At 32.4% G+C, this 27,718-nt stretch overlaps 1 protein-coding gene across 1 annotated transcript; it reads right to left on the reverse strand.

Moving 5' to 3' along the window:
• Nucleotides 1–1,558: 1,558 nt before the first annotated feature.
• Nucleotides 1,559–27,655, reverse strand: LOC119662001 (apolipophorins). The gene is made up of 23 exons (XM_038071538.1): nt 27,224–27,655; nt 19,121–19,851; nt 18,905–19,064; nt 18,601–18,844; nt 17,436–18,268; nt 17,134–17,379; nt 15,565–17,060; nt 13,951–14,294; nt 13,673–13,883; nt 13,227–13,585; nt 9,759–11,736; nt 9,458–9,616; nt 7,994–9,384; nt 7,772–7,921; nt 6,865–7,483; nt 6,202–6,789; nt 4,444–6,124; nt 4,232–4,383; nt 3,615–3,701; nt 2,989–3,548; nt 2,706–2,906; nt 1,964–2,648; nt 1,559–1,886 (listed from the first exon to the last, which is right to left on the reverse strand). The coding sequence occupies exons 1-23, from the start codon at nt 27,348–27,350 to the stop codon at nt 1,839–1,841; spliced, it is 13,050 nt and encodes a 4,349-aa protein (XP_037927466.1). The 5' UTR covers nt 27,351–27,655; the 3' UTR covers nt 1,559–1,838.
• Nucleotides 27,656–27,718: the final 63 nt, after the last annotated feature.

Consider the following 27,718-nt stretch of genomic DNA (forward strand, 5'->3'; position numbering starts at 1 on the left):
GGTTTGATTTGCCCGTTAGGAAGTCAATGCTAATATGTAACTATATCCATTTAATGAAAACCAAATTATTTACATGGATTATTTGCAGTCTTTTATAGTCTGTTAGCAGAGGTTAATATTAACTACTTACATTTTTTTAGATAATTAATAATAATTAATTAAGAAATTATATATGCGTTTAATTATATGACATTATTTTTATTAGCAATAGGAATCAATATTAGCCTTACTAATTTTAGACTAAGATATATGTGTATATATGTGAGAAGTGACTAATATATTTCTTTCCCGTTCAGATAATTAATATCACTTCATATCATATCATTTCAGATATGACATTGTTTAAATATGCTTCTTCCTGAATAATTAATATATCACAAAACGTGGATTTATATGACTGTCAATTATTAATGAACAGATATAGTACTCATATTTTATAAAATCTTCAACATATGTTTTAAATAGGTTGACAGATTTATTGGATATATATAATATAAATTCGAATAGAAAGATTGTCATAATTTATAATTATAATTAATTTACTTAATCACAAGCATCTTATCGAAACTGGGATGTTGTTATACTTCACAAAATACAAGTTACCCATTCAATAAATCAAGTCCTTATGTATATAGTTCTAGGTTAGAAACTGTTACTTTCTTGTCACGCAAAGCAAAACCCTGTTAGCTGGAGTGCCAGACGGCAGTAGAGTAGCTGCATTATTTATGTAGAGCAGTTGCCCTATTCATTAACTTAGTTTCTGTTTCTTTTTTCTATGTGTATTTTCTTTGTTTTAAGGACTTTGATTAGGTGTAACGCTATAGTTTTCTAGTTCTTCTCCTTTGCTGTCATCTTTTTCACTATATCTTTCGAATTTATTTGTCTAATACTGACTTGTAACTCTTCTTTTGGTATGTGTGGGTAGATCCGTCTTGCTCATGCTATTTATTGAATATAATAGTAATGAGTATTCTAATGAAACTTTGGGAATTAAGAGTGATAAATAGAGCAAATAAGACAGCAGAACAACATAGATAACACAATGTAATGAGACAAGATAAACAAAGTAAATTTGAATAGCTTCAGCTTGTATATATACAGCATGTTAGTTTCAGTGTTCTCAAAATATAGTCTTTATCAGGAGTAGCAAAGGCGCTATATCTATTGCTAGTTTCTTACATAATTGATTTACCTTAAATTTATTTATAAATTATGTACTTCAACTGGATAAATAGTTCATTAATTATTGCATTATAACTGAGCTTATCATATAAAATATAATGAATACGATCGCACTTTTACCGATCTAGAGATAAAAAAGTGGTGTTGATTTTCATATTAAAAATGCTCACTTTATTCAAAATTCGTTAAGCTTTCAAACATTTTCATAATGTTTACAATTTATTTATAAATATTAAAACATAACTTAACAATATTCCGATACAAAATAATAAAATAATAAACCTAAATTAAAAATGTATGTAAAATTAACAAAGATGTAATGAAATTCAAAATAATAATATTATTAAACTGTTCTAAATTTTTATATTATTACTCAATTACTTTTACAAAATAAGAACTTACACTAGATATACTATAAGTAATTGCAAAAATAAATATGCATTAAAACTATTGCTCTAAGTTTTTTGGAGATATTGTGAGCAGATCATGTTTCCATGCACCTTTCCTCCAACACGATATTTAGATTTCATAAAAGAAGTGATTTTTATAAATGTCTAAAATAAGTCATTCCTAAAGAACAGGTTTTTATTTAATTACAAAATTAGCATAAAAATAATGCCTAAGACTTGGAAAAGTAGAATCAACTTATTCCAAATTTAACTGTAGAAGTCATCATCAAAGTCCCAGTCACTGAATTGGGAGTCCTAGTTCAAAATAAATTAGCAGAATTTTATACATATAGTTAATTATTACTTTATAATTATTTATATTCTCTACTTACATAGTCATCGATTTGTTCTTCTGGGTAGAGGGTCGGGGAACAAGCCATATAAGAAACTCCTGTATTATAACCAGAACACTCGCATGTCTGATTTAAATTTGGTACTGCACTTTTAGCAACTCGTTTTGCGAAAATTGTGCAAAAACGTTTGACTAAATACTTAACGTTCATCTTAAGCCTATTAGCACTAAACACAGAACCATTGGTTTCAAGCGCTAATGGCCGGCAGATTCCTAGATCACTTCTGGGAATATGTAGTTGGGCACGTGTAGACGCATCTCCTTCGGGGAAACGTTTCGTAAAAACTAACTCCCGATCTAAACCGAAGAAGTGACGCAGTTTGCGTGTTTTTTCAAACTCAAATTCAGTATCTGCTAATATATGTAGGTTGACACCTTCCTCCATCAAATATTGTAATATGGATGTCGAATCGAAACGCATATGATGTGCTGCACAATCACCACATGTCATTAAAATAATTGTTTTAGAAACACCAGGTCTAAAATCGAGCTTTGTGGCTACTGACACGGCTTGTAATACATCGTTATTGAGTCCTTGATAAATTTGAATATGATTGAAATAGCTTTCGAGTTCATTAAAGTCATTAGTAAAGACACGATTTTCACGCGATATACTCATTGGCTTGTCAAATGGAGCACGCCCACCAAATGCAACAACAGCATAACTACAAGTATGAAGACTCAGTTTTCGTAAAATTGAAGAAAGTTGATGCTTAACTTACCGATTATTTACTATTTTGTTAGCCTGTAATTGCTCCTCTAGTGTGGAAACTAGTGTCATTATATGCTTCGACTCAGTTAAGTTGGCGTTACAAGATTTGGCTTCAATTACGAAGACAATATCACTGCTACGTGTTACGTTTTCGTTAGTAAGTTCTACAAATGTACCTTCTGGCACATATGTACCATTTGAAAGTTGGCAACTGAAGAAAAAAAATTGGTCATTTTAAAGTGTAAATTTCAGTTTTTAGCAATATCTTAAAAAGTTGGAGATTTCTAACTTACAAGACACATTCGTCTGGCACTCTCATTGGCACTTTAGCTGCTGTGCAAGCCTCAATGTACGCTAATGCGGCAGTGCAGACACCCTTCACCGCTGGATGTCCCGGACGTATGGATGATGATTTTTCACCCATCTCTAAACACATATCGAAGAATGGCGTTGCATCTACTGTGTCAACACAAGCTGATAAAATACCAGATTTGAAGAAATGGTTGCATAATTCGTTTATATTTTCATTGGTATTCAGCTGAATGGATTCATTTTCTTCTCTACATGTACGCATTGACCATGAGGAGGTGAACTCATATTCACTTTTCGCTATATAATTTTTCGACGTTAAGTATTCATCGAAATGCTCATTATTCATGGTACCCAATAAGCCAGCGGTTTGACCAAAGTACCATCCACTTAATTCAAACCAGCACAAGTCAAACTCTAAATTACAGTGCAGATTGAATTCAGTTTCTGAATATATAGAGAGTATATTGTGATCTCGGAATATAGTTACTTCGCCAAGTTTAATAGGCAGTAAAGGTTTGTCCACATCATTAACAATTAGATTCTGGATTTTGAAAACAATTAAAAAATTAATTTTCATATTGTAAACAATCAAACTGAAACAACTTACGTCGTTTAAGAGATCTATTTGTATGACTTCTCCATTAGCTACTAATATAAGTTTCATTCCTTCTTCACCTGTATGGGTTGCATTCAACTGGAAGCAAACAATAATAGCAATAGTACTAGTAGTAGTATTTTCTTTAATAGCAATATATTTTTATTAATAAAGAAGAGTCATAGTTGACTTCTGAAATTGAATTTCAGAAGTCATAATACAATTATTATGAAAAAAACTAAGAAAAAATATTGTCCCATTTTTCGTTTCGCTTAAGTCATCGTAGAATAACATTGACACCCTTGTTATTCTACGATAACAAGGGTGCCTTGTTATCGTAACACCTTCCCAAATAAGAGAATTTACGTACATAAATAAATATATTAGTTAATCACTTTTCCCATAAGCCGTGACTTATAATCCTGTTCTTATTAAAAAGCACAACAATTGCTTCGGTTGTTATGTTTTAAGGGAAAAATAATAGAAAAGTTGAAATTTGAACAACGAAATTTTTGTTGATCTATAATAATGATATATAATAATAATAATGATATATAAAAATAAGTCAACATCTCGGTCTATTCCCAAACTAACTGTAAGGAATTACTTCGCAAAGCTATATTACTTACGGATGGTTCCAATAGTAATGTAAAGTTATTTTGTGCAAAATCGTTGGCTAACAAATATGAGCATTGTGTACTTCTCTGTTGTCCCTTGCTGAGTCCTACAAATTTCTTATCGAAAGTCATATAATGACGGAAGTCTACAAGTAATGCTTGAGCTGAAACAAAAATTTGCAGTAGAGTAGAAATAAAGAATATAAATAATTGTTGTAACTTACAGTAGTACGGTGGTAGCCACGTCTTCGGATCTAAGTTCGAGCGTAAGTTATATATATACTTGAGCAACGAAGAATTTGTTGTCGAGAAAATATTTTGTGCTTTTGCCAGAAGTTTATACTCTGGTATTTCCTCAAACTTAGGTGTTTCATTGAATGCATGCCAAGACATTGGCAGTTTCTGCTCCAAGTCTATAATACCCTCCTCTGGATCGAAAATAAATTTAGTTTTGGCTTCACGATACATATCAGCTGTTTCAATGGCATTCATAGCGTAATTTCGGATTTTATTGCGCACCAATGCATACAGTTGATGCAGACGAGTTTCAAACTGTAGTTCATTTAAGATCCACTCTAATTTCGCTATTATTTCATTATACTTCTCGATTACAATACGTACTTCATTGATATTCCTTAGCTCTTTAATTTCATCAAATATCTCTGTTAGAACTTCATTTAGTTCAGCCCCAAAAGGCACAAGCTTAAAATACTTTTCTTTGAAGAAGTTCCAGGCGATCATTGAGTACTTTTTGAAATTTGTAATTGCATCGTTTGATTGGATGTCTTTGTATAAATGTTCCACATCTTGTGTAAAGCTTGATACTTTATTAAAGTATGGAGATTCAGTTAATTCATTTGTTCGTTTATATATGAAATCAAATAATTCCTTGCTGAAGTCCCAAGCGGTGGCCTCAATTAAACTCATTGCCTTAAATACATGTGGTTCCAATCGCTTTAGAACCCCTCTCCAGTAATTTGACATCATAGTCCAAAATTTATTCCACAAATTCTCCACGTATTTTATAAAAGATATATGAAGGTCCTTCACAAATTTATCATATTTTTGTACACCTTTTTCTAACAGTGTTGATAAATACTGCAATGATTCTCCGTGGAAAAATCGACTAATAACATCCAAAATATTGTTGTAAGCCGTTTTAACAGTCTCAATCAACCATACAATGCTGTTGCGTAAAGCTTTTCCTGAATCTCCCATAGCTTGCAATATTTCAGTAAATATTTTTGGCAGTGATTCAATATGATCTCTGATTGCTAATTCATCCAAAATTGTAAGACTGAAGTTAACTACAGTTCTGATGTAGAAATCATTTGCCGAATAAGTTTGATTTATAAATGCCCGTAAATCTTCCAAGTCTTCTTCAAGTACACTCAACTCACCAATATCATTAATGAAGTGTTCATTATAATTCTTTGTCTTCTCCCAGACTACGCCAATAGCCTCAACTGTCTCGCTATAAAGTGATTTGATCCAAAAGTCAATTCCATCAGAGAATGAATTGTATAGAGAAGTGCCCACAGCATTAATTTTAGCCCGTAGCTCATTTTTCATCTTTGGTCTCCAATGAAAACGTCCAGTTATCAGACGTGAATGATTCATTTTGTAGTAACTGCTTACATCAATTATTCGTATTTCGTCATAGTTACGCCAAATATCGAAATAGCCACTACGTGAATCTGGAATATATCCCACAATTTGTAGATTTTGGCTTGCATCCTCAGTCAAATTGAAATCCATTCTTACGACTTTGCGCTTCATGTCAATATAAACGTATCCTGTATTATTTGTTTGCGGCGTATCCCATATTGTTGCGTTAAGACTGTAAATTGGATACTCTAATTTTGGTTTGGCGTATAGTCGTACTGCATGGTAGGGAGAAATACGCTATAATGTATTTAAAAAAAAAATTAAATATGAAACTCTTGTTAAATTATAAATATGAGATTGTTTTCTATACTTACTTCATAATCAACTATTTTATTATTTAAGTCAAGTAAAGCTAAAAATTTGCCATGTTTTATGGGATAAAAATCTCGTTTATAATACGCATATGATTCAGTCTTATAATAAGATGGCTTAGCTGCAGCTGTTCCATTTAAGTTCATTTCAATCTCAGAAGCTTTATGGAAGGCAAATAATTTAAAAGAGTAATTAGTGTATCCCATTTCATGGCGTAAGTCATTAATGGAGGCACCCAACTCTATTAGATGCTCGGGGTCATTTGAATAGTCTATGACCATAGTCGTTTTCAGCAGTTCTTCTATGCCTCGGTAGAATGTACCTTTAAATGTTACATCTTTTTCAAGATAGGGATGACCTACTGTGAATACCACTGTTTGATTATCTCTATCTTTGCGTCGTAATGGCTCCGACTTCCAAAGTAGACCGGTGCGCACAACTTTCTTTTCTGAAGAATTCTCATTCATTGTCCATTTGAAGGCCACATCCGAATTAAATGTGTTGTCTGTTGTGTAATAGTAACCTTCTGTAGACAAGTAACGTTTAGGATAAAAAAGTTCAATCAAAAAGTTCTGCGACTCGTTGCCAACCTTAAAATGTATATATACATATATAGAGTTATTATTTGCTTTAAATATAATATTGTTTGTAGAAGTATCACCTACCGTACTGAAATTTCCAATTTCCACATTGTAACCTATCCAGGCTGTTTTCGATAGTTCTATTTTACTACGTTGCCTTACAGTTTTCTCACCTAATTCTTCATAATTTGTTGTGACTATTACCGTTCTATTTGGATGTATTGCCACAATCTTAAATTCTTGACCCTTTGCCGTCGAAGAACTATGCAATTCTCCGGTCAAATTGAAATTGTTGGTATTACGCAACTCAAATATTTCCACATGCTTTATATCTGAGTAACCATACGGCGTACTTACATCTTTAGTATTAACGTAATGTATCCCTAAGGGCTTCTTTTCATTTTCAAGTGTGATATCAGTTATTTCCGTATAGATGGGATGCTCCTTATGCGCTACACGTTTATATAATCCATCTAATAGCTTGTTGTCATTATATACCACAGTTAGTACACCCTTGTCTTCGTTTTTGTTTTTGTCCAGTCCATATGTTATATCAGCACGATGGTGAGTTGTAATCGGTACTTCCAATTCTATTACTCCTTTTAGATGGTCATTATTATTCTCTGAGTTGTAATGGCTATGCAACTGGAAGTATGCTGAATCTGTCGGCCATGTACCTTTTATGTATCGGTAACTCTCTCCACTTAAAATAAATGAGTAAAAGTATTCGTTAAAGCAGAAATTATTACCAAAAGTTTGTTTTAAAAATTGTTGAAACATAGTTTTAACAAGTCACCCATAATGCAAAAATTTTAATCACCTAAAATACCACTCTTGTGTCAATTATTTTGAATTATTTGAACTCGAATAAAACTTCGAACAAGTTTTAATTTTTTAGTATGGTCTCATTAATTGGTTTAATATGAACCAATCTGAATTTAATATGAAATTTTGTTGGTACTCTAAATATTAAAATGGTTATTTTACATACCTTGTTGTGGTAAAGTTAAAGTCGGCAGATATGTTACTGATGTTAAGGAATGGAGTTATGGAATTAACATGACCATACATATTTGTAAGTGAACTATACGAAATATTTACGTCTCCAATATGACGTGATGCAGGACAGTCGAGTGCACATCTATTTAGCAAAAAAGAGAATATATTTAATAATATTATATGTTATAATAAAACTTTTATAATTTTTACATACACAAACTGATGATTCTCATGTGACATGTCATAATTTCCTTTCAAGAACAAAGTGTTTTCATTTTTATACTTGGGAGTTATTAATTTTGCATAGAATTCGCGTCGCACATCAGGTTTTCGTAGCATCTGGAAATCCCCTGCAACTATAGACAAATCATCAGATACGCCCCATTCGACATGTCCCATTCCCTGCAAGTCCGTGACATTTCGATATGACACCTTTGTAAGGAATCTACGATTTGCTTCTTCAGAATTGTATTTCCCTTCTATAAATAAGTTCGGTTGCAGATTTTTCGGATTAAGAAGGTTTCCGCGATAGCGAGCTCCAATGTGGTGCACGTCACCAACAGGAACGGGCAATTTCGTTACAATGGCAGCCATAATATCATCCATAGAACGGTAATTTGCAGTACCATTCAATTCGAAAATCCATTTCGAATCAACGCTTAATTTACCACCAGTTGAAAGACGAGCAAAACTCCTATCTGGGTTTTGATAATGTATGCTACTGTGAACCACACGTGGTGTATTGTTTGTACGCACAACATAACTTTCAAGTAACAACAAAACGTTTTCTCCTAATATCCAAGACCACTGACAATTTCCACTACCCATATTAGAACCGATGGCATACTCTCCTCGAACATGTCCGGCGGTATCACTTATATCTAAATCAGACCGTAATTTTACTGTCTCTAATCCCAATTCCTTCCATGGGGTTTGCAATGAAATTTCGCTAACTACGTTTCCTGTTCCAGATTTTAAAATTTTGCCATTCAAGTTTATACGTGACAGTTCTGCTTCAGTTGACTCGACTAACAACGAAAAATCTAAGCCAGCTGCAGGACTGTAAGAATAACCACCAGATATTTGACACATTCTACCACTTTCTATAGCACTAAATCGAATCTTTACGCCTTTTGTACTATCGTCATTCTCTGATAAGCTTAGTTCTATAACACCATCACGACCACCCGCCTTCGGCTTAAGCCGAATGCGTGTATCAGTCATATAGTTGTCTCCCATTTTAATGACACCGTTCAAGCTATATGTGGCCATGTTTCGATATAAATGCCCATTGATATTGTACTCATCCATCTTAGTGGGATTCTTTATTATAGTGCCGTGCATTGATATATTTTTGAAATCTTTAATTGGTGTGTACATTTCAACATTGAATACGTCGCGATTTTTACTACCCTTAGCTCCATAACTCATTTTGTAACCATCTTTTCCAATAAATGCTAAATTGAAATTAAGTTGGGGATTTGGAGTTTTCTTAATGAAAACTGTTGTTTCAGCTACTTTAAGAGGTAACATAGTAGTTTTGATCCGTCCGTTTACATGAACAAGTATATCCTGACTGTTGTGCCAGTCAGTGGAAAATTCTAGCTATAGAATGGAAAACAGTAATATATCATAATTTAAAGAACAATACCGTGTTAGCGTTGTTATTTGTACTCACCTTGTTGATTGTTACGTCATCCGTTACTTCGAATTTTAAATCGATTGTATTATCAGCAACTGCGAAGTCTTTCTTGAAATACAACCGGCAACCATAATGAGGTACCACGGTTGTATGAAGCAATATACCAACTGACGTTTCCAGGAAATTCTCTTCTGCCTATAAGTGCATTAACATGAGTAAATATGATAACGAATACATTATCTTTTCTAATCTTATTAAGACAATTATTTATTATTTTCTTTCTATTATGTTTATTTATATAACAAGAAGAGGAAATAATGTGTTGTATAACTCTTACCTCAATAGAAGCACCAAGCGACAAAGTAGTTTCCTGTGTTATCGAAGTAACGTTGCCTCTGTAAATATTATCATCAACTTCAAACCTGCCCGTGATGTCAATTTGCGGTAGTAACGCATAAGGCGTCTTTAGTTTTAAGTAAATATTATGTTCCTTTGGCTTGAGAGTATTATCTGCTTTAGTATAGTTCACTACAAACCCTCCTTCCTTTAACTCATTCATGTCGTTCGACACAATTACACCTACTTTCTCATAAAATGAGGTAAAGTCCAAGTTAACGCGATATTCAACAGTTCCCTTAATTTCATTAGCTACTGGGAATGGTGTTTTCACATTGAGCACATTAAGAACATTAATGTAATCGGGGAAATATAAGCGATTTTTCAGATCAATGCGACCTTGTGGTAAGTCAATGGTCGAAACAAGAATATAAATGTCTAATACTTCTTGTATATCAACTACACCGTTAATAGTAGGCCAAATTAATGTGTCCAATTTAAAATCTACGAAATATGAAAAGAACTCATTATAGTCCATTCGGCTCATGTCATAATCTTCATCCTCTTCAATTAGTATTGGTTTGAAATCATCATCATATAAAAGTTCTAACTCAATTTTGTTGTTTCCAAGCTCTCTAAGCAGATTTGATTTGGGATGGCCATTTATTTTGACACCCGCTTTATAATGAGCTAATTTTGCGTATATATCCATATCAATGAAATAATCGGTCTTTATTAGTTTGATTATGAATCCGATCTCATCAAAACCTGCCAAAGGTGTGAATACAGTATATGAGTATTCAAAGTCGGTTATATTATGCATACGCCAAACACCAGTGAAACCAATTGTGGCATTATTCCAAATACCTCTCAAATCAACTGTGTCTGTTTTTACTTTTGCAATTACTGCAGCTTGCCTAATGCTATCTATAGGAGTAGCAACGCTTAATTTCACATCAAAATTTAACAAAGACCTAATGTCACAAAGTACTTCTGCACCAAGTGCTGCAGTGGGCGCACGAACCTCAGCAACGGCATGACGCTTATGTTCATTAAGACCAAAACGTCCATCAATAAAACGGAACTTTTCTAATGGCGTAGTAATGTTCACAGTTAACATATTGTCCGTCACTTTCTTGATATATCCATCCATTGCCAGAGTGAATTCTCGTATATCAAAATTCAATGACGCAGCCCCACGAATCTCTCGCTGATCACTCATACTAAATTTAGCAGCTAATCCGCCCTTTTGATAACCCTCTAAAGGACTGATTAATAGTATGGTGCCTGATATATTCTGAAATTTAAGGTCTTGATACAACTCCCAGTTAGACTTTAAGGCGTATATAATCATTGTGTCATTAGAGCCGCTATAACGCAAATCCAAATCAGATTGGTATTTCTTTAAATCCTGCCAATGTTGCACTTTAATAAATAATGTGGGTATATCTTTAACAGTGCTACTAACACCGAACTGAACGTCCACACTAACAATTGGATTATCCATAAGGTAATCGCTTTTAAAACTTAATTCAAGATTTTGGTTATCTGCCCACAATAATGAAGTATTTCCCAAAAATAAATTTCCCACATTATAAACACCTGCTCGTATTTTATTTTTCTTCCAGCCGGTAAACGGGGTAGTGAACTCAGCAAAAATATAGTTGTTTAATTCTTTTGTAGGCGAAATGCCAGCATTGTATGAAAACATAATCATTTCATTAACGCTCCAAGAAACTCTAGCCGATCCATAATACTTCGGACCGCCCGTGTAACTTTCAAAGCCACAACTTATCGTTCTGTCTGGATATGTAACCATTAGGTTTCCATCATATTTGCTTTCTGCATTGTTATTGTACTCAGCTAGTAAACCTAATCTTTGCGTTGGATCACGGTTAGCATCCCATTTCAATTCCAATGAAACCTCTTTACGCTTGCTTAATGACAGCAAACCGACTTTTACATGGATATCTCGTAATCTGGAAAATGGAATTCATTTATTAAAAATTTAAGTTGTTTTTATTATTCTTTCATAAAAATAAAATTATTTTAATTTAAATATTTAGCAGTTTGTAATTGAATTTCCACTTAATTATATATATACAGTTATATTATATGTAAATACCAGTAAATAGACAGTTTCAGGATTAATCACGAAACAGCTTTAAAGGTTACAAAAGCTTATATAAGAAGTTTTCTTTAATATAAAATCTACAATAAAGTCTTAAATATCAAAGATCGAATCAAGCTCCTATCAACAGAAATCCGCGTAAAGGTAAAATTCTGATATCTGTTCTCTAAGTAATGTTCTAGAAAAACAACAGTGTCCATATAAAGTTACAGAATTATCCATTTCGTGGCCTGATGTGGCAATATGGTTTCAAAAATGTACATTTTTTTATATACTATATGTAGAATATACGTTAATTCGGTACCCAAACAACAGCGTTTGGATGAGGCTCATTTTTGGATTAGCGAATATACTGTCCATATTGTCGGATCTGAGGTCTATAAGTACAAGTAGCTGTCAGAAGATCATGAACCCGTAAAAAGTAACTTTTTGGTTAGCCGTTTGGACTGGAACTATTTTTTGAGCTAACGGTTGTTTTTGATCGCTATAGCACCTTGTCATAATTTTTTATTTTTTTGATTTCAAATATGAATGTGTGATGTATTAAGTTCTAACATGCCAGCGTCATAAGCCGAAATCAACATAACACGTATTGTTTTGGATGTCTTTCAAGAGACATTTTCTGGAAGTTATTATGCGATTTGGTGACAAACCCTTTTTTTATGCTGCGTAAAGGATCATGCTTAGGCTGAGGTAATATAATGTAATGGTTTATGGATTAGGCGAAGGTCTTTTGGTACTGCGACTAGCTTAATCAATTGTGCACCTGCTTAGGCTGATAATCGTTATTCGCTCGATATTTTGAAGACAAATATTTAACTACTCATAACTGAATTATTGCAAAAGGACCGAGTACTGTAAAATATTCCATGAATGACATTTGAATAATATTTAATTTTATAGCTAATGACAAGGTTCATGCAATGAATTAATATAAAAAGTTGATCAAAATGTCAATCGCATGTATATATTATTTACGTTTACTTTTGGAATTACAAGATGGGTGAGATGGGTGTATAGGTGAGATTGTAAAGTATGAAACTTTAGGTTTAAAACAATATTATATAGATATTAAGTAAAAAATATTTATAAAAGTCGTCATTATAAAAATGTATTCGGCATATAAATGTATTAGGTATTAACTGTAAGTATTATAAACATATCAGATGTTCCACAAAAAGAGACGAACATTACTAAATTGATTAATATTTATTTGTAATACTATTTGTTAAAAATTTCCGATCAGTAAACAACCTTAAGTTAATTTAAAACACGGTTGACAGATAAATTGTTATTAATGTTCTGGAGATTCTCCGTTTCTGTTTGACTTATACTTACTTGTCTACATGTACTTCTAGTTCCAACAGTTTTGGTTGTTCTGATAGCAGCTTTGCATTCATTGAATATTCCTTATCTATTACTTTGAGTCGTAATTCTGTATTCCAGTTTTTGTTATTAGCATTCCCGGCATGTTGAGCTGTTAAGCCATAAGAATCTTTTCCATATTTAGCCTGCGCGTCAGTGAAAATGACGAGTTGATTACGGCGATAAACCAAATTTAGAGATGTGACCTCAAAAGAAGGACTATCGGCAAGAAGTTTAAGCTGATGTAGGGACTGTATACGCGAACTTTTATCCTTATAGTTGCCTCTTATCGATATGGTATGCCCAGTAAACCATGATCCATTTAAAAATATCTGATTGAGTGATAAATTCATATATTAATTTCAATTATAGATCTTTACAACTAAATAATACGTTTACTTTTTTAAAGATGCACTAACCAGGTAATCATTCGGTGTTTTCTCTGTCAGTTTAATTCGTGCTGTGCATGAGTTGAATTCCGGTATACTAATATTCATATATGAATCAACAGCAAACAGACTACGTCGTGGCAAATGTATGGAAAACAAACCTGTCGCTTCTTTTTCTGGTGCATATCGCAAACTAAGAATTACGTTATGCTCCGTGCCATTCTTACTCCTTTCTTCATGCCTTATTGCGATACAAAAAAAAAAATTAATAAATAATAGAAAGGATTTTGCACTCTAATGTAGCTTACTTGGCTAAAATCCGGAAATCCACTTTTGATTTTGGTACCTTCACCTCAAAACTTGCACGAGTCCGAGATCCATCAAAGTTTTGGTCATCCGACAGCGATCGTGCGAATACTATTCTCATGGAACTGGTATGACTTGGATCTATGATATTTGTGGCATTATTGTAAGTTATATAACCTTCCGTGTGACCTTGCAAACTAAGCAAGGTGCCATTTGATGCAAAATTCAGTTTCGGATATGCAGAAGTCTTTAGTTTCACATTTGTTCTATATTCTGTCTTTGATTTATCTCCAGTATTCATCAGTTTCCCCTCGAAACTTATAGTTTCAACTTTGTTAGCTTGAAACTGAAAAAAATTTTAAATTGAGAATTTATTATTAATAGTTGTTTTATATATATAATAAACTGATATATAGTTATCTAATTGTATTTAATTTTTGTCTATAAGTTTCGGTTGTAATTGACATAAAAAAAGAGAAACACAAAGCCACTAATTTTAAAATATGAACGGAATATGATATACAAGATTAAATCTATAACTTGTTTATAATTTTTAGAATAGTGATCACTTTTAGAAAATTAATTTTGGAAAATTTTTAATTTTTGAAAAAATAACACTTTTAAACTGTATTCTGTCGAAAATGGAGCAAAATCTTTATATTCCCAATTAAGCTTACTTAAAGATCTTACATCAACATTTAAAAGATTTAGCCTAGCGAAAATTAAAAAACAAGTTTCTTCTTCTTCCATTGCATTTTTTTACCTAGACTTGTGAATATAAATAACTGGGTAAGTGTTTTTAAATTTGTTGGTATATCCACTTATAATACATCTTGATGGAGATGTTTAATAAAAGCTGTTACTCCACAAATCACCAACAAACCCTTAATATTATTGTGACTAATCGATTATTAAATCTTTTTAAGGCTACGAAGGTCAAAAGCATATCTTATAGCACAAAGACTTCAATTTTGCACAAATATTTGTATATGAAAATCCTATTAGTAAGATGGCTGAAAATTTAACCTCTTATGGACCATAAGCGAATCCATATGTTTCAACTTAATCTAAGAAAATTTTTCATCGATTCTTAACAATAAATCTAATTCTAATAATATAGCGAACTTTATATACATTTTAAAATTTATGAAAAAAGTAAAGAACATAATTATCACATGTGTTATCTTCAAAAGGACATATAGTTACTGTCGAATATTTTTTTCAACTAATGACCATCGCGTGATCATCGATGATATGTGGAAAAACCAGCAGCATTTTATGAAGATTGGAAAATTTAATTGAATTGGCAGGCTGTTTTACCTTTATCTACAATATACTCTTCAGGTTTAGCTGCAAAAGCTATTTTCATGTTTCCAGACCCACGATAATGCATCGAAGAGTTATTAAGATCTGAGAATAATAACAAAACAGTTTTGAACGGATCAAAAAGAATTTTTTTTTTGCTGGAAAAAAAACACTCGTACTACTAATATGAGAAAAAACAAATCAAGACAGCTTTAAAGAAAAAAGGGAAGTTAAGGATGTGTGTTAATACTATTGACTATATAACATATTATAAACAGAGATACCAAAACTTTTTTGAAGGTTTTACTTACCCTGTAATTTATGCTCATATTTGTGGACGTTGTTACTTCACTTTGTATAACATTTCCACGAATCAATGCTTGCAACTTTCTTGTTTCAAAAGATAGGTCAATATCATTTTGTGTAATACCATTCTTTTCATTTATGCGTACGGTTCCAACCAGGCCCGTAATATTAACTCCATTAACAGCCAACAACATTTTCGGCCTATAAAAAACTGTTGATCGATCCTGCTCTCGTTTTAAATTCATATTCACACTTAAACTCCGGTTCCCATTTGTGTCGAAGAAAAAATCAAGTTTTCGGTCATTAGGATCGCCGTCGTAACTGCAACCAGCAGCTGCAGTAGTTTTCCCATTTATATAAGTAACTGAAGCATTAAAAACGTCTGGTATATTAGTAACATTTGCAACTAAAAGTCGTTTGAGTGTGGAGCCTGGTGTATGAAAAACTAAGGACCAATTGGAATTGTTATCAACTTGTTCTCTTTCGTATTCAAAAGCAAATTTCTTAGCACTAGGATCTGATTTCGATAAAATTAAACTAAAATTAAGCGGCCCACTTAGCAGTAATCCCGGATAAATTGTCTTAGAGTTGTGACTTAAGTCAGGAACACTATAATAAGAACACATTTTTAAACCAATTGCATCATCGAGTACAGGCCAAGTGCATGTTATATTAGACCGTCGATTCTCAATGCCAGTCTGAGGTACTTCTGTGCTATCAATCATTACCAAGAGTTCGGACTGTGCACTAAATATTTCATTTGTATTTTGTGGCAAACTGAAGGAAAATGAAACCATATCTTTTCCACGCATTTTTAACTTAGCTTCAATTTCAGAATTTGTGTATAGGTTACTCTTAACTTTAATACCTGAGACATCGTAAAACATATCTGTTTGCATTGTTGTTGTTACATCTACTGAAACTGAAGGCTTGAATTTTCCTTCCATATCGAAATAGTAATCACTTAAAGGTTCAGTTCTTTCCATATTGCCAGAGATTCGCAAATCTACAGACGAAGCTCCAAACGCATGTATTGCTAGCGGTAATCCTATCGCAAGTGGCACACTATATGAAGCGTCAAGGAATACCCTCGACTTACTATATGTTACTTCTTTTCCAGAGAGGATTTTTGAAGCCTGGAAGAACGGATCAAATTCTTTAAATTTTTCCATTACTTCTAGCAAGCCATCCGACGTATAATAGAGTAAATCGTTGCCAAAAATTCTTATTCCAATTTCAGAGCGCGGATTATTGTAATCGTATTTAAGTTTATAGCCAAGATTGTTGACATCATCTTTTAAATTCTGTTTATATGTCTCGTATCCATTTTCAGCACGTTTAAAACGATTTTCAGATTTATGATCGGTGGTATAATCTGAATTGGTCTCAAAGCTATAATCATAATCTTGATCTTCAGTTGTTGTATTTTCTTTATCAGTCTCACTCTTAGTACCACGTTTCAGTCGTAAGTTATCTAAATTGAAGAAGTTTTCCAATGTGTCTACATAATTATATAAAAAGAAAATAAAGTTTAAATGCTCAAACTTTTATAAGTTTTTAAATAATATGCGTACCATCTTCAGATGTATCAGTACCTAACCATCTGTTTAGAAATGATAATTTCTTTCTGAATAATTCGCGATTAAAAGGACCTTTAGGACCAAATGCCGATTTAGCCAATTCCTCAAAACCTTCTGCCCTAGCAGACAATTCAAAGAAATTTACAGATTGTCCGAAAAGGTCTGCCGTAAAATTGAGAGTTACCATTCTCGGAATATAAGACTCAGAGCCGAAAATTACATTCATATCAGTTGTAGTGCCTTTTTAAATAAAATACATTTAAAATATATATACTTAATGTTCACATTTATCTTACCGCAATTATATTCATCAAAAAACAGGCTGTGTTCAAAGTTGCGTGAAAATTTTCGAATATCCAGTTTAAATTTATCAGACAAGTCATCATTAAGTAGCAGGCCCTGCGCTTCAATTTTTACAGGTGATGAAGATTTAGCCAAATTTTTCAAATGGGACCATACAAACGATCCGACTTGATTGACTTGCTCATTTTCCAAAATCGTTTTTATAGCATTTATGGAGTGATAGTCTGGACATATCATTGCTTGCAGATAGCTGAAAATACGCACCTCCGAATTAATTGTGTAATTGGCATAGGTCTCAAAAAAGAATGTCCGATATTTGATACAATTCGATCGTCTAAATGCAAATACAGATTCTATACGTAGACCCACCGGTGCAATATCTTCAACAATAATTTCCTGAAGATATTTTGCAAAAGAGTCCGATATGATGCCCATATTTCCTAAACCCTTAAGAATCACTTTCATGCGGTCCCTGGAACGCCGTTCACCTTTATACATATTGAATAAGCTCAGAAATTCGTCCTCGAACAATTTTATTATTCGCTTTATTTTGGTATTTTCAGCGCAATTTTTATTATGCTTGCAATAGCTATGCACGACAGCAGAGGCGCCTAAGGTATATTCTGGTTCTATTTTCTTACGTGAAAACTCCAATATCGTATAAAATGTCTCCAACGTTTCTTCATCTGGACGCTGTATAAATGATAGTGAGATCATCCAGTTATGCGCTAATGATTTCGATATTGCATTTGCTACAATCTCATCACGCATTACTTGATAAGAAGCGGTGCTACCAATATAGGGTAATGACTCCAGTACATGATATCTAGTCAAAAATATTACGATATATTAAATGTGAAAATAACATATAAAACAATACTGGCCTATTGCTGTTGTGTAAAAGATACAAAAGAACTAAAGAACGTCTTGAACTAAAAACATGTACTCCAAGAAGTTAGTAAACATCATTCAGTTCGGATCAACTGAGACAGTACATAGTTTTATTGAAAGGTTCTAACTTAAGCCGTTACTGAATTAAAATAGTTTTTCTTTTGTAACTCTTAAACACAGTTAGGACTTTTGCAGTATGCAGCATTATATTAATTGTTTATATTCAAACTTCTAAATATGATCAATAATAAATTTATTTTTGCTTACTTTCCATTTTCGCAAATGCTGGCTGCCCGTGCTATTAACTGCGATAAGGCCTTGTAATCTAAATTCTTCGCAGTTTGTAAAAACTGGGTAAAATATTTTGAAAATTCCTTGCGTATGTTAGGAAAACCAACTGCACACATTTCCTTGAGGAGATCTCTCGCTGCTTTAATTTCGCCATGTGTCGGTTTTACAGATGGCGTGTGATCAAACAGGAGCGTATCACGCACTTCAATAATCTCATCATCTAATAAAAAGCAGAAAATTAGTTAACTGATTCTTTATATTTTACTACAAAAGATCTTACAATCAGCCAAAAACTCTCCGCTGCTATATGACTCTTCCCCTTTCAGTTGTAGACGTGAACTAGTTGTAGTGACAGCACCAGTGCTACTGTTTGAGAAAGGAATTAATTGATGTCTTTCATAGCAGCTGATTTCCCGATATAAATTGTGATCAATCGTCATCTATTTAAATAACTCATTCAGCTCTTCTGAGCAGATAAATATACTTTAATACTTACATTACAATAGCTTTCTGAACTTAATATCGGCCAAATTGTCTTGTCCTCTCGAAATGTGTAAGGAGTTGTTTGCAATATAGAATGCGTGGAATAACGATTACGGCAGTTCGCTATATTCTTAACTTTACGAATCTTTACAAACACATCATCTGTGCTTTCTAGGGAATATTGCACATTGCAAGTACCAGATACGTCTGTTTCAGTAGTATTGAAATCTACATCAAATCTCATCATTGTGTTTTGAAATGCACTCAAGATGCCCTTTTTGAAATTCAAAACCCAGGCAGGTTCATTTTCATTAGGACACACCTCACTTATGAGGCCATCGTGGAATGCAAAACGTAATATATTCTTTTTAATATCAGCTGCTAATTCCTTGCTTTTGGGATGTATTTCACCAATTTTTCCTGACTCATTTTCCGCAGATGCTTCATTAAATTCACCATAATAATCAAAATCTTCACTGGAAGATGAACTCTTGTTATCATCAGTTGATTCTTTGTTCCATAATTTAACGTCATTTATTCGAAGGAATCCTTCACATTGTTTTGGAAAAAACAAATCCAAATTTGTTAGGAGAAATAAGTCAGAGCTGTTTTCACCAGTACCCGAGAATTCGGTACGTAAATCGATTGCGTAGTCATATTTGTAGATAGCGTCACTGAAACTGAATTTTGGCGCTGAATGTTCACACTGTGGCCTGCCACAAATTTTTGGATTCTTCAGGGGATCTATAAAACAAATTCAAAATTACTCATTAATGAAACTGTGTCCAGGCACAAAGATAGCGCAAATGCATTGGCATTCCACGACTTATATTCATATATGTGGGAATTCAGATGCATTATACATTGTGACCGAAAGGTTTTCGGAAGTTCTCATTTAAAATTCGCGCGCTGTATATTTTTCGATATTTTAAGTTTATGTAGTTTGGCAGCACTGTCCTTAATTACTATGCCAAAAATGAGCGCGATCTGTAAGACAGTTCGTTTAAGGCAGCTGTTGAAACCAGTTCCCCTCAGTAGTGCGTTGCGAAAAAACAATGGAAAAAAATATTGAACAAAGAGTTTGCATCAAATTTTGTGTTTCGAACGAAATTTCGTGTGCAGAATCGTTGCGAATGCTACAAAAGGCTTATGGGTAATCAGTTTTATCGAAAACTCAAGTTTATGAGTGGTACAAAGCCTTTCAGGACGGTCGTACGACCGTCGAAGACATGCCGCGTTCTGGACGACCTTCGGCCTCTACCACCGACGAAAACATTGAAAAGGCAAAGGAAATCGTGTTCCAAAATCCTCATGTGAGTGTTAGAGAGATAGCACGAGAGCTAGGCATCGGTCGTGAGAGCTATCCGCCGTAAACGGCCTCAATTGTGGAAGGATAATTCATGGATTTTTCATGACGATAATGCTCCCTCGCACCGAGCCAACATTATCAACGATTTTAAGGCCAAACATTCAATAAATACCATCAAACAGCCACCGTATTCACCTGATCTTGCACCGTGTGACTTTTTCCTGTTTCCCAAACTCAAATTACCACTCAGAGGAACGCGTTTTGAATCCATAGAAGACGAAAAACAGAATTCGCAGAGGGAACTCAAAGCCATACCGGAAAGCGCCTATAAAAAATTTTTTGATGATTGGAAGAAACGTTGGCATTTGTGTATCGCTTCTAATGGAGCATATTTTGAAGGAGATAAAATAAATATTGATGAAGATTAAGAATTTTGCGTTTGTACATTGTGACCGGAAACTTTTCGGTCACAATGTACACTACTTATACACTTATACATAACATACACAGTTTTTTTAAAAGTTGCAAATTTCATATCTTTAGTAAACTTGCAATTAATAAATAGAAACGAAACGAAGAAAAATAAACGTTTTCACCTTAGACTTGCTTCTCCAAATTCTTCTCCTTCTCTCTTAATGTAAGTGGTTTTCAGATATTACTTAAAAACATCCAGTAGAAAAAAAAAATTTCGAAAAATTTCTCTTTATTGCAGGAAAAAATATTAATTTAGGGAAAGTTTACCTATTTATTAGTAGATGTTTTATATAAACAAATTTATTTACTTTATATATCTTATGTATTATTATATGGGTATATGGGTATTATATATGGGTATATATATATTATATATATGGTATATGGGGAAATATTGAAATACATGTTTTTATTATCATCTGGTAGATAATTTGATGGCATTTATTTTTTGAATATGATATCCGTCGTGACTATAAGTTACATGGTACATTTGTTTAGTTAAATTTTTGATTTTTTTTTTTTTGACGGAAATACATGTGGTCTTATGGCGTCAATTGTGGAATGAACATTGACTTCCAATGCGTCAAGAGTTACTGGTTTGTCGGTTGTCGACATAAATCAATGACTTAAAATAAACTCGTCTCCATAATTTTTGGATATTTATTAAAAAAAATTCAGTCAGCATTTACCGTAACATCAGCTCCTAACTTCTTCCTCATTTGGAAAGAAATAAGGACCGATGATTTCGTCAGCATGTAAACCGCGCCAAACAGTCAATTTTTATGGATGTAATAAAGAATCGTTAATGGCTTGAAAATTATCTTTGCTTCATTTACGGCAAATTTGTTTATTGACGTAGCGCACTAGGCCGATTATATTGACCATAAAATAGACGAAGCACTCTATGAACTTTGTGAACAGATTTATTTTTTTCATAGTAATTTTCCACAATTTGGAGGCATTGTTCTAGCGTTAAACAATGCTAGATTCATGCTGAATTGGCAAATCTTAATGAACAGATATGACAACACAGTTTGACATTCTCAGTTGTTAAAACATAGTTATCGCTAGCAATAGTTCTCATGCAGCTTAAAAAATACCCTATATTTATCTGATATATCTCTTAAATAATATTTTGTTTGACGTCTTAAAAGCTTCATATTTCAACGTTGTTACAGAGACCCAGATGTATAAGAGACAAATGTGCTACATATTTGAGCTCAGCAACCCTGAGTTGCAATAAACCATTCAAAAATCAAACAACAAAATTTAGTAAACTGAAAACTGGAAAAAGTCCATAAAATATGAATTTTAAATTGAATTTTTTTTATTAATTTCCCGTTGTTACATTTAATGAGAGAAGAGGCTTTACTTTCTCTTAAAAATTATTATTTTGTGGTGACAAACGAAGTCTAAACACAACAGTTGATTTTTAAAGTCATTTAATCGGTTTAAATACGACTTAAGTGTTGTAAAGAGCGTCATGTTTCTATCGTTTAAACACGTTTTAAACATAAACTAGTTTAAACATATTGCCGTACTTGTTAGAAATCTTTATTGTTTTTGATATACCATTTTAAAAATGGGCTCGGTACACACTACAGTATACGGCACTCTACCGCTAGAGCGGTGAATAATATACGTAACTCCACGTCACAGTCCCGCTGCTTAACGTACTTTTAGTACGTACTTTTATTAGCGTTTGAATTGAACATCCTAATAAATTAAATTACGAAGAAATATGTTTAATGGAATTTTAGGCATAACTAATATGTTGAAATGTAAAAGATAACGAAATTGAAACTATTTTGTAAAAATCAATACATATTAATCAAAACAATATTAAACAGCTACAAATTAGAGAGATGTATTAGTTGTTTACTTTGTCATTTTTTAAAAAAATTTCTATCTGAATTTTTAATTAAAAAAAATTTTTTGTAATCCATTAGGTAAGGATATTGTGAATGGACTACAAATGGTCTCTTAAGACGATACAAATAATCTTAATTTTGATTGTAATTTTATTGATTCGGCTTACATCGCAAAAAACCTATTCACACAACAAAGCTAACTAGGTTATACTGGATTCACACGACAGCTTTGTTTGTAATTTTAGCTGTCATGTTTGTGATCTTAGTCACTCTACAAAAAGTCACATGCTCTTTATTTAAGCTAAATAATAATAATAGTATTTCTCAATGCAATGAAGTGAAATAGTTACCATTTATATTGATAGAAGGTTAATGACTTGGTGATAAATTCCAAGTCTGCAGTCAGCCTCAAAAATAAAGTAATGCTATACGATGTCATGATCAAATCAATCTGGATGTATGGTGTAGAGCTTTGAGGTACCACGTGCAATTTCAATGTAGAAAAATTGCAAAGATTATAAAACAAAATCATCGGGCAGATTGTAAGAGCTCCGTGATATCTGAAAAACTCCATTATTCAAAAGGATCTCATTATACCCAAAGTCATGTCATTCAAACTTGTATTACGAAGTATTTTTTCAAACTGAAAACACATTCAAACATTCAACAGCTTATCACCAACAGCTGTTAGTAGGAAACGGCTGTTGAACCCGCAACAAATATGTAATATAAACTACCATTTATATAAACTATTAAAAATTTGACCTCGCTACATGCTTTAGCGTAACAACTGACTTCAATAATTAAATCTTCACTTCTTTCATCTTACACCTCAGTTTTCACAACAGAAAACTAATAGCCATCTACGAAGCCCTTACTAAATCCAAAAATTAGAAAGACTCTTTTACAATTTGCACCGATTCCATGTCCGCAATCCAGTATGTAACCAACTTAGTTAATCTGAACTTTTATACAGTTGCTATCAGAAATATCATTATCTCTAACCGCATTCTGGGATACTAGGCAATGAACTAGCCGATGAAGCAGTAAAAAGTGCCTGAAAATACCCGTTTATACTTACTGAAAATCGTAATAGCTCAGATCCCTCCAGTTATATAGATACCAATTTTAAAAGCAAATTGTCAGAAATTTTTGACGACTCGTCCTCTCATTATAAATATATTAACTTTAATAAAACTTCCATTCTCAATTTCACCCCTCGTAAACATGATCATAAATTCCTACGCGCATTCCTCACCAAATACATTTGATTAAGACTAGGACATACCAGTTTAACTCACTCACACTTATTCAATAGATCACCATCATCCTCCTATACGTGTCGCAACATTTTACATTCAATACAATATATACTAATCGAATGCCTGCATATCTCGAAAAACAGAAATACCATATTTTGAAACATAAACCTGATCAACCTATTAGTAGACCCCTCAAAATCAAACATTCTGCTTATAATTAAGTATCTGTTGGTCTGTTGGTTTATACTCCCAAATATAACTTAAAAAAAATATATATGTGTACCTTATGTGTATCTGGGTCTCCATCAAAAAATAAAAATAAAAAATGTATAAAACAAGGTTCTTAAGCCCCGAACATATGCTCATCCTAGCTCCAAACTATAATACCCTTCTTTCTTTTTAAAATAAGTAAGCTTGAGGCCAACGCCAAGTTATTAAATAAATATAAAAATACAATTTTTTTTATTAATACCTTAAAGCATAATCTGTTTAATAAGTATTCAAAAAAAGTTTTTAAGATTTGATATTAATTATTGTTAATTTCATTCAAAAAGAATTAATAAAGCATATAATTGAAAAAAAATGCTAGTGATTTTAGCTGTCAATTGTTGTTGCTTTCAATGCAAAATGAACATTTTTGACAGCTAAAATTACAAACAAAACTCTCGTTTGAATCTAGTATCAGACCAAGGCACAATTTTAAAAATTAAAAATTAATATTTTAAATTACTTTTGTAAATTAATTTTAACATTTCATATAATAGTTTCGTACATAAAAATAAAAGAGCAACAAAACAAAACCAATTATTTAATACATATAATCAATAATGTTCCTCTCAATATCTTTTACTATTCTAGCAGTTATGAAATTGATTTTACTAAAAAAACATCTCTACATTTAAATTCGGAAATAATACCCTGTCACATAAAACTGTCTGGACATATACATATCCATACCTCTGCTAGCGGATCATCACTCTACTTTAAGGGGAAAGAGAACCCGACTCCAAAAAGTCGCTATATGCAACATTTCTTAAAGATAAACTAACAGCAAATCCGTTTTAGATCCGTTTTAGATAAATTTAGATCTTAACATAGATTAATTTGGAATGAGAACGGATACTGGATATAAAGCAGAAAATATGTATAATATATATATATATAAAATAACGAAAGATGTGAATGATTAAGGGGGAAGAATGTAATGCTGCAAAGATGAATTTTAAAGAAATGTTTGCAAAATATTTTAAAAGTTTATTGGCTCTCCAAAATAAGTTTATAGAAAAAGAGAATTTCAAATTAAATTTTTTTGTTTAATAAAATATTCTATTCTAAATTATTGCATTATCTCAATACTTCAGTTGTGTACCCCAATATTTTTATTTCAAACATTTATTGGACTCTTCGAGGCAAGTTAACCACAGTTCTCTCTGCATACACTACGCCATAAACGAATTCGTATTATTTTAGTAATACCTGTATTGAAGTTTAGACTATATTCAAGATTTATGAAGCTTAGTTTATAAATAATAGAACACAGAAATGTACTCATTACTATTTGAGACCGACATCTCAGTGGATCATGTAGGATACGTTTTGTATATTTAATTGAAATCTTTCACGTATATTAAGTTAAGATAGGAAGTTCCAAAGCAACTTTGTAAACTTTTATTTATCAATTAAAGTCTCTGTCTCTAATGCAATCATTTTAACAGGCCTATAACATTTCTATGTCTTTATTGCAGAACTATGTATCCCTTATTTTAAAAAAGCGGTTTGCCTTAAATATAAAAACATTGTTGGAGTAGAATCTCTTTAACTATTGCATGTTTTCAAGATCTACGAACAGGTGTTGGTCGCTAATGTGATTAATAGAATAGTTAAGAAAGCAATAAAGAACATAGTTGGGCATCGTAACCAATGACTTATAGCCCAGTCTATATATTGTCTATATATTATTCTTTTAACATAATTATAATCCAATGGAATAATTGGCTTTTTTTATATCAATTTCTTTGGCTAAATATTTCAAGAAGATCATACCATACGAAAGTCATAACAATGTTGCGCAAAATGTTTATTTTGATCAAATTGAACAAGTTACCTCGGCTTCACTCCATTTAGTTTACTAGTACTTTGTATCCGAGTTTTAGTGTTGGATACAGATGTTATCCATATATACAAACCGGTGCAAAAATTCGTGTTTATAATATTTAATTCTCCAAACAGAGCTCAAAATAATCAATATGTTGCGAACAAATGTGTCGCTTAGTTTCAAAACCAACTTTCGGCAATATTCGGAAAAAAATGTTTAGACTCTCTTCTCATATCCGTTAGATGGCAATTATCACTTTTCGATATTAGAAAATGATTTTGTGAACTTTTAGATCTTTTCTGGAATAGTCACTGAACACTCGGTGTCTACGAAATCTACAAAGATACGATTCTGCTTAGCAAAGTCTTAATAACTCTTTAGAAGCTACTGTACGGTCTACACCGTATAATTTTTTTCATTAAAAAACAATCTTTAAACAACATCCAAAATTATTTTTAATGTTTAAAATTAACTTTCAATTAATTGAACTTATGTTTCCATATAAAGCTGAAGTCTATAAGCTCGTTCTAATTTCAAGCATGACAAGTGCTTTGGTTAGTGGAACTGAAGCATTGAAATTTTGTGCAACCTTGGCTACAAGATTAAAACACTGATTTGACAGACATGAGTTTTAAGCCCGGTACTTGCAATCCAAACAAATTATATACGAACAATAAACTAATTAAAAATAAATTCGAATATTTGCTTAAACCACTGATGATGAGTACTTGGCAATAATCGAAAGAACGTTGTATGTTCAGTCAAATTTCAATAAGTTAATTAAAATTTTTGTTGTTGTACTTTCATTTCTATTCGAACCCTTCTAAAGTTATTTTTCTTTTATTTTGTTGCAAATACTTAAAGTAGTGTTCATATTAAATTCCGATATATGTCATCTAGAAATTGTTTCTTTCTAAAAATCGAATGTATTTTCTAGAAGCAGTATTGCTTGATAATTAGTCTCGGGACAAATTTCGTGATGTGTTAGCAACAAATTTTTTTTGATAATAAAATCAGTATTTTGTTATAATCAGCAAAATTGGAATATAATTTTAATTAATCAATTACAATTGAAATTAAAACAATTTTTTTTGATTATACTTACTTTGTCGTACTGCATCTGTCAAACTGAGGCTTGATGTGACCAGAAGAACTGCAAATAATGTACAGCTATACTTTTTAGCGAAACTGTTTTTTAAACGAAAATATCCAAGATGACTTAAAAATTTCATTTTAAAAGTCCTTTATTTTGCGCTTATTTGCACACTATTTGTAAAGAAATGATGACACCCTGTAAATCCTTTGTATTATTTATTTAATTTTTTGTTTAATTTTATAACTAATTTTATTTAATAATTTTTAATGCTCTAACTTGCACTGTTAGCAGTGCAGATAGCAATTAATTTGAAAGCACCATTAATACCCGACCGTTTAAGTGGCGAACCCGCACTGCTCCTCACTGACTAAAATCTTAAATATAACTTTCGCCAGCATCCGCACACGCTGGCTTCCCGATAACTTCTGATGAAGCGGCCTGCTTTCTAGCTGTTGCGAGATTGGCTTCTGCTGTTTCAGATTCGCTCTTCCTATCTATTATCTA

The sequence above is a fragment of the Teleopsis dalmanni genome, chromosome X (assembly GCF_002237135.1).
Source record: "Teleopsis dalmanni isolate 2A chromosome X, ASM223713v2, whole genome shotgun sequence".
NCBI classification, from domain to species: domain Eukaryota; kingdom Metazoa; phylum Arthropoda; class Insecta; order Diptera; family Diopsidae; genus Teleopsis; species Teleopsis dalmanni.